The sequence below is a fragment of the Mastacembelus armatus genome, chromosome 21 (genome assembly GCF_900324485.2).
Source record: "Mastacembelus armatus chromosome 21, fMasArm1.2, whole genome shotgun sequence".
NCBI classification, from domain to species: Eukaryota; Metazoa; Chordata; class Actinopteri; order Synbranchiformes; family Mastacembelidae; genus Mastacembelus; species Mastacembelus armatus.
In genome coordinates this window covers 16,035,949-16,049,932 of record NC_046653.1, presented here as the reverse complement: position 1 = coordinate 16,049,932, position 13,984 = coordinate 16,035,949, and the positions used below count along the sequence as shown (strand labels likewise).

Sequence of the window (13,984 nt, the reverse complement as noted above, 5' to 3'; positions counted from 1 at the left end):
GTCATATTAAATAAACTACAATCAATAAAATTCATACTGGTAATCCTTCCACAGTGAGCAAATTCCAAACATGTTGAACTTAAAAACTGAGCTTGACAGAAAGTCTATAGTGCAGTGCCTCGACTGAAACTGCATGAGCATGTTATGGGATCCATTAGGTAAGAGAGGCAGCCATCTATTCTGACTCAGACCATAGTTCCCCGTTTTGTTTGACTGTGATGTCAGTGTGCTAATCCGGCGGCACCCAGTCTACCCACATCCAGTTCAGATCAGCTCAAAGCTGTACCGCTGCATCACTGCTTCTCATGTTGCAGCTACTCATCTAGAACTGCTGGAAAAATATTACTCATGCATCCAAAAAACCCATACTACTCATGCTGTGTTGGCGCACTAAGAGCTTTCCTCCGCTCGCCTGTCTCTTGTCATCCTCCTGAAACAAGCTGCCTCCTTACTTCTGATTACTCTCACTCCCATCCTCCATGTTTCACCCATCATCAATCCTTCGTTTTGTGCTTCGTCTCTCTCTTTTTGTATATTCCTATCTGTTCTCTGTGCCTCGCAGTTCTCTGCGTCTTTTCAGGCAGGATTTAAACAGCTCTGCCAAACTTCAAAGTGCCCATCACTCTGCGGGCTGTTTAGAAAGACTGACAATGACATACCAAACCCTGCAGACCATCAACTGATCGCTTTATTCCACCGCCATTCCACAATAATCCTGTGCCCGCAACCTCCCCAACTTCTTCACCTCTGGCTGTGCTGCAATGAGTGCCCATATTTGTTCAACAAGGTCTTAGATTTTCTATTATTAACACCCATCCACGTCTCTGCAAACCACAGATGTCTTTCTACCCTTCTCTTCCTCCCACCCCAACTCTCTCTGAGCTCCCTCTCCGGTGGCTCATAATTTTCATATTTGCTCCCAGTTGCTTCCCACACAGCTTGTTGACAGGAAACCCGCGTCCCATGTCCGATAACAGTCAATGGCCACGGACAAGCTCTGTAACTGACCTTGCTGTTCCTCGGTTGGAGCATGCAGAGCAATGGGAGCAGATGACTTCACATTAACACACACAAGCACAAGCACACACACACACACACACACACACACACACAAAGCTACAAAGAGGATTACGCTAAGTGAAGAGGGGGTTGTGGGGGGTTAAACACTAATCCAATCATTTGTGGCCAGTGTCTTATTCTCAGTGGAAACAGCAGCAAGGCCACTAGCATTCGTGCCTACTACTCTCATCATCACTCTTCTATGACACATGATAATTATACACCTTTCCAGGTGTATAATGAAAACACTGCAGGGTGTAAGTTATATGGAGAATGTGCTAATATGACCTGTCTGTCACTACGTCTGATATTACTTTCATTCTTAATTATACACGCGCGCACACACACGAACACACAAAAATGAAGAAACCTGGCAATGGAAGACCTATCACCAAGGGTAAAATTTACTAGTGACTAGAGCAGAATAGATATGTAAAAAGTGGGTTGGGCTCATTTAGCCACAGAAGGGATGAAGGACTGTTTGCTTTAACCACACCCACAATCCCATTAAGCCAATTGTTCCAAACTGTACATTATCATTTATTTAGTCATTCATATTTAATAATGTTGTGGAATATTTAAGATCTGAAACCAAGTTATTCTTTGCCTAGTTTCCTTATAGCCAATCGACTGTATATTAAGACTCAGACCAAACTCACACCATAAGCCTGTGGTTCTGTGGCTGTGGTATTCCTTTGCTTGCAGCCACATGTGGTGCTTATGTCTACCCCTAATGGTGCAAATGAACAGCAACTCTTCACTGAAAAACTTTTCTGCAAAAACTTCCAGGGAAAGTTGAAGAGAGGCGGAACTTGAAGTAACTCTAGTCTGTGAAAGATGAATTAATTATGAACATGCTTGCTAGACATAAAAAAATGGACCTAGTCAATGTCCCATCTCCCCAAGGGAGGTTCAGACTCATCCCACAGATTTCTTGTGAAGATTTTCAAACAGGGAGGTAGCGATGAGCAGAGGAAAGGATTGCAGGATTTGTGAGAAGAGGAGGAAAAAAAAAAAGACGAACAGAGAGGAAGCTAAAGAGAAAAATACAGCTGCCTCCAGGGTTCTGAACACCACAAACGTGGACAGAACTAAGCGAATATACTGTATGTACTGCTGACTTACAGTATGTGGTCCACATATAAGTGTGACACAGAGACTTGAGCACTAGACAGATATGAAGAACATACGAGTATTTTCCTCTTTACATTTTCCAACACTTGGCTCCAAAATCACTCTGCATGTTTCCCCCTGTAGGCTCCTGAAAGCGTTTGACCCTGTTAACATCATTACCAGGGAGAGCACGAGTGCGAGAAAAGCAGAGAGATTCCAAGATGAGGGAAAACTAGAGGGAAAGATGAAAGCAGAAGAAAGAAGAGACATGTAACGTTAACATTTAGAGAGGATATAGGGATGGTACATAAATGCTTTCTTGCTTTCTTGTGCAGCCCTATAAAATAAACCAATGTGCATTTCATTACATTGCAGCCTGCAAGATCACAATTGCCTTTTGTTTCATTTATTGTCATCTTCTTCGTCTAAATTTGACACAACTGATTTTGTGCCTCCACTGGTGTGATGTGCAAAAATGAGTGTAAAAATTCTCACACTGTCATCAAGCAAGAATATTTTGCTTCTCACTGGGTAATCATGTGGTCCTAATGTAAACCATGTTATGGATTAGTGATGCCCTCCACTCTTCCCTCCCCATAACTTTCTCAGCATGTATAATCTTTGATGGACGGACTCCACCAGGCAGCATTGAATATTTTTATTTATTTCATTACGCGCTTCATCCTCTTGCTCTTTTTCCGCTCCATGTGCTTCCTGCGGTGATAATCATCATCTGCATCAGAATGCAGAAATCAGTGGAGCAGGACTGTCATTAAGAACCTCTGACCCTTTTGCCCTTTTTCAAAACCTTCAACAAATCCCATATCCAGTATCGAATTTATTAACTTGAATGTTTTAGAAACGGATGGAGGGTGGTGTTTTTGTGTGTTCTGAGTGTGTGCGTGCACGTGCATGGTGGGGGGGGGGGTGTATTTTTCTTCCCTACCACTGAGAAAGCTCAATTATTTTCAGTGATCACACGAACAAAGATTCTAGCTGTTGGGAGCCTGTCAACTGGGAAACAGGTGTGACAGTGTGAGTGTGTGTTGTGACATTGATAAATACAGAAAAAAAAAGAGAGACTAAGTGTTCTAACTTCCATTAGAGGGCCAGTTAGGCCAGCAGGCTGCCCAAACAGCTGACAAACAGTTACAACAACTGCCCATTACACCCACACAGCTCTAATCAGAGCAAGAACATGAGAACAGGAGCATTTGGAGAGTAGCAGTTGAAGTGGACATACTGTTGAAGTAAAGAGAGGTAGGTGGTGTTAGTGGCACACATACAAGGATTACAAGATGAGGACAGATACACGGAGGGAATTCACTGAGGGAGTTTTTGCAAGCCTGCAGTGCTAAGGCGGGCTCGCCATCAAAACGCCTTAGAAAATAGAAACCTAGAGGGCAAAGAGACAACAGGCACATTCAGGCAGAGATGCAATGGTGTGCATATGTAGGTATAGGATGTATACCCATCTCTGTGCAGGGGAACAAATGTATACCTACTGCACATGTTACAGACTAGAGTTACTATCTGACATGTAAACTCAACTGGGGTGTTTACTGCATACAGGTGGAAGATTTGTTCCCTGACTTTACTCTTTAGGACAGTGACTGCACAGTCAACATAAGTACCCAGTTAAATCTGCAACAAGCCTTGAGAGAACCGATGCCTGAAAGATAAACGTGAGGAACAAATGATTCGCTCGATGATGGCTCCGTATCATCCAAGCTCCTCAGCTCACACAGAAACAAATACGAAACGAACAACTACGAAATGCTGATTTCACGCATGAAAGTGAGGAGCTGGAAGGGGAAGCTTCTACAGTGGGAGAATATGGAGTCAAGCCACTCAAATCCAAGACTTAAGTCTATGGACATGTTGCCCTGACTTTCTAATCTTAATTTATGAGCCCTGTGGGCTACAACAGTCATGACCCCGCCTGTGCTGTATACACAACAGCTGGTGAGACCAGCATGAAAACATAAAAAAACAGAAGGGGGGGGGGTCCAATTAATTCACAATTCTGTATCAGTACATTATTGTACACTGCACAGTAGGGGTCTGTGACTACTAGACTGATATAACTACATATGGGGCTATCCATGCTTAGCAGAAATGTTATTTCCCTATGTGAGCTGATTCATATTATCTACTTTCCGCTTACTGTGCCTGTAGTATTTGTTGATAGTGTCAACAACACAGAGCAGATCCCAATCTATCCTCTGCTGAACAGCTGCCTCTTCAGTCTCCCTCCTACACCCTCATCTGCTTTGCCTTACTGCTGGACCACAATGGAGAATACCTTTTAGCGCTTATCGTTTCACCCTAAGTGATTATTTGAAACAGATAATCAGCACACAGTAATTTCTCTGATCTTTTTAAATAACATTTTGATCAATCATTTTCAATCACAATTCTCATCAGTGATGCCAGGCACATTGTTTTCCACCTCCGCATCTTGCAAAACCGCTGTTTCTCAGATGCTATGTGCTGCTTTTTCCCTCTGTCCCTCAACATCAAGATGAGGGAATGTAAACATGATTAGTTAGGGATTTTATTAGAGAATGATTACATGACTCATTCTCTACATAGCTTTGCAGCAGTGCAGCAGCAAGCAGTCAACAGGGAGCGCTGTGCAGAGCTATAACTCAGTTACTCCACCATCATCACATATGGCATTGCTACAGCAACATCTTGAGGGTGGAAATATGATTAAGTCTAAAAATTGCAGGTGGGCAATAGTGACTGTCTCTATTTGCTGAGACTCAATCTATTTGCTGCTGTCCAAATGGGCTCAGTAAAATTAAATAAATAAATAAATAAAATAATGTTGGCGATCAACTCACTGGACCAACTTCTATAGTGGCAGGCTGAGCCATGCCAAGCGCAATCAAGTTATACTCTCACTGAAATGACAACGGAGCAATTTTCAAACCTATACTACACAACTCTACTTCTCAACAACATCTGGACACAATCAAGTTATGACATGGACAAAATACAAATTAAAAATGCAATGATGTGGCCAATGTGGTCGATTGCAAAGTAAATGCAGCCTTGTCAAGTACATGTTAGTACACATGCACAGTGTGACTGATGGTTATAGTTACTCTATAGGTGATGAACAGGCTGGATCACATGGAAGGGTTTAGGCTAGTATTTAGGGTGACAGCCATAGAAAATATTACCCTTATCCAATACTGTTTATAACAATGGGGGACAGGTTAAAATAAGGGGCAGAGACCATGCACACACACGTGCAGACACACACACACAACCCCCCACCCACATTAAGTGCATCCATCTCTTCCCCTCAGCAAATCCATTAACTCTGTATGGACACCTGCTACCCCACTAGCCTCATTTTTCCCCAACCCAGGCCTAACCAACCTGACCCCCCCCCCCCGAAACACATGCACCTCCCACTGTCTTGCTGACAAAGGACTGTGGACTCTCAAACCTACCCCAAACAAAACTTTCACACAGTCAGAGATAAGATAAAACAAGCTGAACCTATTACATCCTGTCATGAGCAATGGTTACTGCAGAGTCGACTGAGCGCTGTAAAAGAAAGTGAGGCTATTAAAAACACTCCACTATCTTCTGTCGTTATCCATCTTGTACTTGTGCACAATTAAGCCTGACAGCTGTATCTACTTTATGTACAGTGGTTATTTTTTGTATGACTGGCAGCTTGCTATCAATTCCCACGTTTGTGCATTAGGCTGCAGATTGCAAAAGAACCTAATTAACTATTAATTAGTCTACTTCAAACAGACTTTTTCTGCCATTGTCAGTCATTTTGCCTTTCAAACAGAAAAAAAAAGACATGCACTTGTAAATTCATGCATTTATGCAAAAGCAATTAGACAAACACACACGCATCTCGTTGGTTTTAGGTGTAAAGTGGGAAAGAAGCACATTAAATGAATATAATGACAAAGTGAGTGAAGTACTCTTCATCATTACGTAAGATTTTGCATCCATATAGACATTTATGCATGGGCGCACATGCATCTTTGAACATGCACACACCCACTGAATATGGATCAGCTGTGTGCAGGTGGGGAGCAGTCACCATAGTTACAGGGCCTCGTGTGTATCCCATCAGTGTGGGATCTGCTCGGGTGGAGGATCAAGCCGGCAGCATGGGAGTATAGCTGCACTGAAGGACAGCAGCTCTGAGCACTATGGGTGCTTCTCTCTCTATACAGAGAGAGAGAAAAAGAGCGTGTGCGTGTGTGTGTGTGTGTGTGTGTGTGTGTGTGTGTGTGTGGGGGACTAAAGTAGAATCCTCTTGCTGACCAGTCTTCGTCAATCCCAAGGGGAAGGGGGCTGAGTTGGTCTTTTAAATGGTCAAGAAAGGTAGAAACCATGCAAGATAGATGTGGCTCTTAAAGACAGAAACAGACTTCTTGTTTTACACTGTGTACGAGAGATGAAAATATCTGGTTTGAATCACTTGAGGGCAGTTTCTAATTAGTACTCTTTGAAGAGGTGGTGGGCTGGGCATTGTATTGTTTAGAACAGAGTGGGGGAGGCAGGTCAGGGGCTATTCACTAGAGAAGGGGGAGGAGGAGGCAGCTGGAGTAGTTTTTAAATGTGAGCGAGGCGAACCAAAGATCCATGCAAATCAGCCCAAAATAACACTTACAGTAGTTTACAAACTGAATGGCTAAAGGCTTGCTGTTGGGTTGTTATATATAAAAAAAACATGATATACAATCTTGGGTGTGAAGAGATACGTAGGCGCAGCCATGTGATCCTGACAAAGAGTGTGATATGGGAGAGTCCTGTCTGTTCTCCAGGGCTGCTGCTGCAGAGTCAAAATCAGACACAAAGCAGATGCTGCCTCTGTGCTGTCTCCAGCTACAGCCACTTTCCTGATTCACTGGCAGCCAGGAAGTTTCCCTCAAGAACTTTGTTTCACTTCACACAGTCACTCCCCCCCCATGTGAACTGGAGAGAGACTATAGCTCAGATCTGGGGCACTGGGGAGGACTGTCATTTAAAAAAAAGGAGAGGAGTAGCTGAGATTATTCACAACCAACTTTAGTTTGGAAGTTATTGCTATAATTAAAATCAGTCATTTCCATCTCAAATGTTTTCAGCCCTTCTATGATCTCTTCTAAAACCTGATAGTGGAACTGTAGTAAAACTGCAGCAGTAGGTGGGTGTGAGTTTCAGTAGCTGACTGTGAAGTCTGCATTACAGGGTAATTACTTGCCCTGTGGGTAGTACACAGTACCAGCCTGACTTGTCCACAAGCACAAAAACACACTTCCACGGCAGCACGATCGCACGATCACCCCCACCCCCCACCCCGTCATCCAGATCTATTGATCCATGACTAATAAGGCATCTTAGTCCTCAGCAAACAGCAGAACACTGACCTACGAATGGCCTGTGTTTTCATTATGCATCCTAAATTTAATGAATATTTACTGGAAGCTTACCACACAGATGGTGGATGATAGCCAAGTTGACAGTTTTGTTTCTGCTTTTCTGGTGTTTGTTTTTTCGGAGTTGAGTCAACAATGTTGTGATAAGAAAAAACAATGACACAAAAGGCGCCTTGTCATGGGTATACACGGAGATGTGGGTCTAGTGCCTATAATGCAAGCAAGCTTGTGTGCAACTAAAGAGGAGAGCATGCACAGAAAATTAAAATCACCGGATTCAGACAGCTGTGCAAACCCGTATGTCCCTGAACAGAAAGAAGTAGTTGCTCCAATTCGGGTGTCAGCAACAGGAAAAATAACAAGTGACAAAACTTGGGATAATCACATGTAGATGCAGTAAACTTTACCTTAGCATATATGTCCCCAGAATACAAGTATTTGGACAGTTTATTGGACATTTATTGCTCTATAAGCTCTAGTCACATTCAGTTTGAAATGAAGCAATGGATACTACATTAGATTGTAAAGTCTTAGCTTTGAATAGGTTTAGGCCAATTCAGAAAGAACTGTGTGTGAGATAGGCGTTGTAACAGATCATAGGACAGCTGTACAAACTGCTAAACAGTGAGTTAATGTATTTTGATCACTGTCTAGACAGCGCTCTCTCTCTCTCTCGCTCTCTCTCTCGTGTCAGCTGAGGCTTACAAACACATGGAAAGTGTGTTTCCAGTGTGACAACAGCTGACTCATGATGCACTGCATAATGATGAAGAACACACACTACTTGTAATCCCTGTCATTCTAGGGTGGGAGCTTCCAGTTATGTGTTCTTAAGTGGGACAGAGAAGAGGCTGGGCGGGTCTCCGGGAGTGGCACAGCAAACTTTACAATCTGACAAGGTTTAAGATGCTCCTGAGAAGACCACCACATGCCCATGAACAATGAAAAAGAGTGAACAAAAAGAATTATGCCACATGGATCTAATTTATTTTAAATTGCCTGTTTTCTTCATCAACATCAATTTAATTAAAACACATTTTGTTAATATCTTCTATGATTTTTTAAAATATCTTGTATGATCTTAAGAGGGATCCTACTTTTCCTTAAACCTACATGATAATATATTAAAAAAAACTAGACAGATGTTAATGAAGTGCTGTATGGTTGTCTAGATGAGTCAATTTCATGTGGCTGATGTAGATTTCACTTGTAAATGTGGGGTTTTTTTCACATTATGGTGTGTACACACTTTAATGATTATGTCTGAAATGAAAAATGAGCTGATTCAATCACATTGAAGCATTTGTGAAAACTGTCACAGCACATGAATAATCAAATCTCTATTTAAGTGGCAATAAGTGATGCTCTTCCTACGTTGGACAAAAGTTTGGACCAAAAAAAACAATGACACAGCAGTTATGCCTAAAATGGAAATAGGTTCTTAAGTACCTTTACATGGTTTGACTGAGACAATTACACAGGACTGGCTTTATACTCTGTATGCTGATGAGAACTTTTGATTGTGGTACTACTACTATTTAAAACCTCTCTCTTTTCAATCAGTGACAATGTAGTAAGAAAATAACATCAGGCTATTCTTTTACCTTCTCTTCTGACTTGACACAGCTGATCAAAAATAGCATCAATAATCTCACTAAATGATACAGAAACAAGAAAACGTCTTCCATGCATAGTGAGAGTAAAACAAAATGGTGGCGGATGAAGGAGAAATAAGTTTTATTTGTTTGGCTAAAAAAAAAAGCATATATTGTATATTTTATATTGCCACTGACCACTATCTATTTATGTTGTTCCAACTTTTTGAATGCAGCTGCCTTACATTCCAGGTAGTCACTGGTTTTCATGTATTTCTATATTTATGGCGTCTTGATTTGTGTATTCCCTCACAGTGAACATGGCATTTTTAAAGTCTGCCAATATATTTTCATACCCTACAAATATAAATGCAGAGCAGGAAGGAAGGAAAAATAAAACAGTCTGAAATACAACACAGCACAGTCTGTTCATGGCTTGTATGAAATTTGCAAAACATGCTAAATTGCCTTAAGCATCTGATGGCATCTACTGGACATTTAGACAAAAGATGCCTCTGTCAGAGTTATGTAGGTATACTGGTTAGGTTCAGCTTTGAACATGAGGCCCCACCCTACTTTTAGCCAAATTGTTTAAAAACTCTATTACTTTATTCCCTTCAGCTCTCTCATGTAGGTCTGTGTAAATTCATTCATTAAAAAATACAGAGTTGGCAGAGATAATCACGATATATTATTTAGAATAAAACCTCACATTATGAGATGTGAATAGCTGCAAGTGGCAGACACAAGTTTAGGGTTTTTCATCTGTACAATGTGAAGCTGTTCTGAGACCAGCTGATAAACTGAAGCAGTGGCAGCTCATTAGAACCTGTTCGACTGCAGGCTGCTCTCCTGTCAGTCTGGCAAATGGAAACCACCCAGGCATTTCACAGTTAAAATCAGCCAGGCTCACACATTTTCCACTCTCAGTGTAGTTATATAAACTGGGACATCTTAGCTGCTTTAGGTTTCTCCAGCCGTTTTTAAACACACTCTTAAACAAACAAAAGCACAACCCAAGAAAGCACACGATGTTACAGCAAACCAAACGCATGACATCTTCTCACTCTCTGTAGGGGAGAAAGAAGACATCCTGTTTGTTAACCCTAATAAACATTCGTTCCTCCCGGCAATTCTTCATATGCCTTATGTCATATATCTTGGTGCCACAAATAAACATGCAAACTCACTCACTCCTGGTTGCAAACAGCAGCATAAATAACCCCAATATAACATTTGCCTGCAAAAAAAAGTGTAAATGGGGCCTTTGGCTTTAATAATGCCAGATACACTTGCCATAACACAGCTGTCCCCCACTTTTATTGTATTCATTTTTACAAAGAAAGGCAACCGCAAACCCGTGTGTCGGCTGACACACTGGGCAAAATAAGACAGCTGATCATACACTAAAGACACACACAAACACATCTCACCTAACACAGACTTGTACCTGTGCATGCTCCTAGAAGAGGGCTAAATCACTGATATGGAAATGTACTGACATCAATTTTGTTCTGATGCATTATGAATACACTACATCCACTACTGCATTACTGGAGCTGATATGATATCACGATGGTTTTCGACATACTAAGATGGCACGTGTAGTCATGTTGCTGTGATCTAAATATAAAATATGGATTTAGATTCATGTTAGGTTGCACATAATTCCGTTTGTATAACATTTTAAACTTTGTAATCTATTGAATAAAAACAAAGTAATTATTTCTTAGGTTTAAAAAAATCTTATTTTAGAAATGTGTTAGAAATGTGTTTTCTTTATTTCGTAGTGAGCAATTATAATAACAAAAGATATTTCAGTTTAGTTTCAACACTCAGAAAAACAGAGAATATTGATATTTAAGAGACTAAAGTCCACAGACTTTTTGCCTTTTTGTTCTTTTACTTAAAGGCAACTTATAAATGATTATCGCAACTGAGGCAGATTTTCCGTCAAACTACACATTTTTCAGCACTGGAGGATTTGTTTGCAGCATATCTCAAACTGAAGAACTGCCGACATCATATCACCAACAACAACCACATATCATATTAGCATTAGAAAATATGACGAGTCTCACTGTGATTTGTGCCAGTGATCCACACAGATGCACAACACATAAAACAAAACCTTCTCTTTCTTAACACCTGAAATACTCTTCACCACATCCAGGCACCTGATTCACGATTATTATATAATATTAAAAAAAAACCTTGTTATCCAACCTACACTGTAGAAAAGATCTCCGATGTGAGTTTGTGCAGTCTTCTCTACTGTTTAGTTAACAATACATGTCACATATTCATTGGGAAAACTCATTTACGGTGCTCATCCCAGAGAAAGTGGTCGATGTGCTGATAGGCGACCTGAAGCAAGGCACAGACTGGTAATCACCTCGGGCCAAGCGGGGGCCCCCAGTGGGCTGACTTGCACTCCCTTGCACTCCCACTCACGCCCACCCCCCTTTACACCCCCTCCCCCTTCTGTCCTCTCAGCAGCACTGACAGGCCTCCTCATCCAGGACCAGAAAAGCCATCTGGTGTTTGTTTGGGACAGTTCACAAGCAGGATGTACTTTATACATTCATGTGTCAGCATATGATGCCTGTATGAATGTTTGCATGTGTCACTGAGCATCACTCAGTGTGCATGCTAGAACCTGCATTTCTAACATCCAATAAAACGGAGGTTAGGTGACAAACTGAGCACAGTCATTTGAAGGGGCTGCCTTACTGTATTACAAAGCCGGTATTAGGTGTCTTCACACCCACTGGATGACTTCATACCCTGGGTTCTCTGTGACCCAGGTGTGTCTCTCATGTGGGTCTACCAATTTGTGTATTTATAGGTGTGTGTGGGTTTAGACAACATCAAGCTACACTATCATGGCTTGAACACAGGAGGTCAGACTGTATAGGGTTAATCTGTGACTGAAGTCCAAATATCACATTAACCTAGTTCAACACACACACATATACACACATACACTCACACCCAGCTGTTCCCAGGCATCTGTTATTATTGCAGTGATTATCGATGTAGCCTACTCTACTTCCTGATTCATGATGACTGGAAGGTGCTTTCCCAACTAACCCGTTATATGATCAACGCCTCATACAGGTGTGCCGTGACTGGGACACGCCAGCTGATAATGTTCATAGCTCTTTTAAAAGGACATGGAAAATGTGAGGCAGACACGCAGCTTCTTCAGATGACTTACCAAGCAGCGCACAAGCAAGAAGGAGCGCACCGGTTGCCATTGTATGCTGCCCCGCAGATTCACTTCCAGTGTTCCCAGTAGATGAGGAGGCGGTGTCTGGTCGGGTTTGACCGCTGGTCCTGAATCAGAAAGAAGAACAGGGTCTGCGAATCCCGGGAGACAAAAGCAGGCGGGGGGTGTGTGGGGTGGGGGGTTGTCTTGTGAGGCAAATCCACAGCCGGCGAGTCCGGCGGTTTGCCAGTGTCCGACTCACCTCTCCGGCGTCTCTCTGTTGGCGAAGCCTCGGGTATCGCTCCCCCTCGTTTTCACCCTAACCTATCTGCTTTTATCGCTGAGGACGTGTGCGTATGCCCGGCTCCTAGGCGACCCAACCCACTCTCCGTTTACGCATCCGAGACTGCGGAGGTGATTCACACTCGCAGCCTCCTCGGTAAAAGACAAAAGTCCAGCGTGACTTAACGCGTATTAGGATAGGTTACCTATAAAACAAGAGAGTGCATGTGCAGCCTACAGGGGATCTGCAAGTACTTGCGGCACGGATTCAGACTGGAATAAGTCGGTCCCTTTTCTCTCCCCGTCACTGATGGGAGAGCAGGCTCTGGCTTTCTCCACGGCAAATCCCAGCGACTACAATCAATCTCCCTCTATCACTCCACAGAAAGCCCAATGGGCGGGCGCTCAGATGAAGCAGACGAGGCTTTGTGCTCTGACACAATAAAACTGATTAATCAATGGAAACTGTAAACACCAAACTCTGCGTTACAATAATTCTACCGATACACCTGTGCCTGTATGTCCCAATGTATGGATCTAAAATACGCACGTAGTTTGACGAAGACACTGATTAATAGTCAAAAAGCTTCTTTAGTCATCTGAAACTGGCTGTTTAAATAGAACATATCTGACGCGTACTGTAATCTAGTCCCAGGGAGAACCTGGATTCCTCTTCCAACGCTACTTCCCTGTTTTCCTGCTTGGCAAACCACTTGTGTTTGTCCGGGTAGTTTGAAAACTTACCAGCGTGCTGCCTGCCCCCACCCTTTATCAGAGACCACGCCCCGGCCTGTGGGGACCCCATCCGCAATATGGGAGAAACCAAATTTGCATTTCTTAATTTAAATTCCAAGTCAGGGCGTTGATGGTTTCAATAGGTTAAGCGCAATGGAGGGTTAAAATTCTACAGCTACCAATTTTCTCAGCTTTTTTAAGGTGTAACCACCTTGTGAGGTTGACATGAATTATTATGGCGCAGAATCACCTCGTGTTGCATATTAAGTACATAATAAGATCTTCTAAAGGGAAAAGAAACAAATCCTTATTTGAAACATTAGGCTTTTCATTCAATGCGCTTTAATCTACCCTGCAGTCTCTCTGTTGTAGGCAGAAATTTTATATTACCCCCAATTTTTCCTTACCCAACACAGTTATACACACTATGGGCAATCATCATAATGAGGTGCCACTGTGCCTGAGAACTGTAGGAAAAATCAGAACAAACACATTTTTTTTTTCCCTGACACGTTACAGTTCACCTTTCAGAGACTGCAAATTGCAAATTTCATCACAGTTCTGTTCAGATAATAAGTATCAAA

The 13,984-nt window shown here is 42.2% G+C and overlaps 1 protein-coding gene across 1 annotated transcript in view; it reads right to left on the bottom strand.

The window, feature by feature from the left end:
• igsf3 (immunoglobulin superfamily, member 3) overlaps positions 1 to 13,362 on the bottom strand; it is a 60,745-nt gene extending 47,383 nt beyond the window's left edge. Inside the window, exons 1-2 of the mRNA XM_026294644.1 lie at positions 12,646 to 13,362; positions 12,393 to 12,511 (exon numbers count right to left, since the gene is read on the bottom strand). Coding sequence (XP_026150429.1) covers positions 12,393 to 12,432 — 40 coding nt within the window. The 5' untranslated portion in view covers positions 12,433 to 12,511; positions 12,646 to 13,362. The remainder of the gene's footprint in view (positions 1 to 12,392; positions 12,512 to 12,645) is intronic.
• Between the last annotated feature and the right edge of the window lie 622 nt (positions 13,363 to 13,984).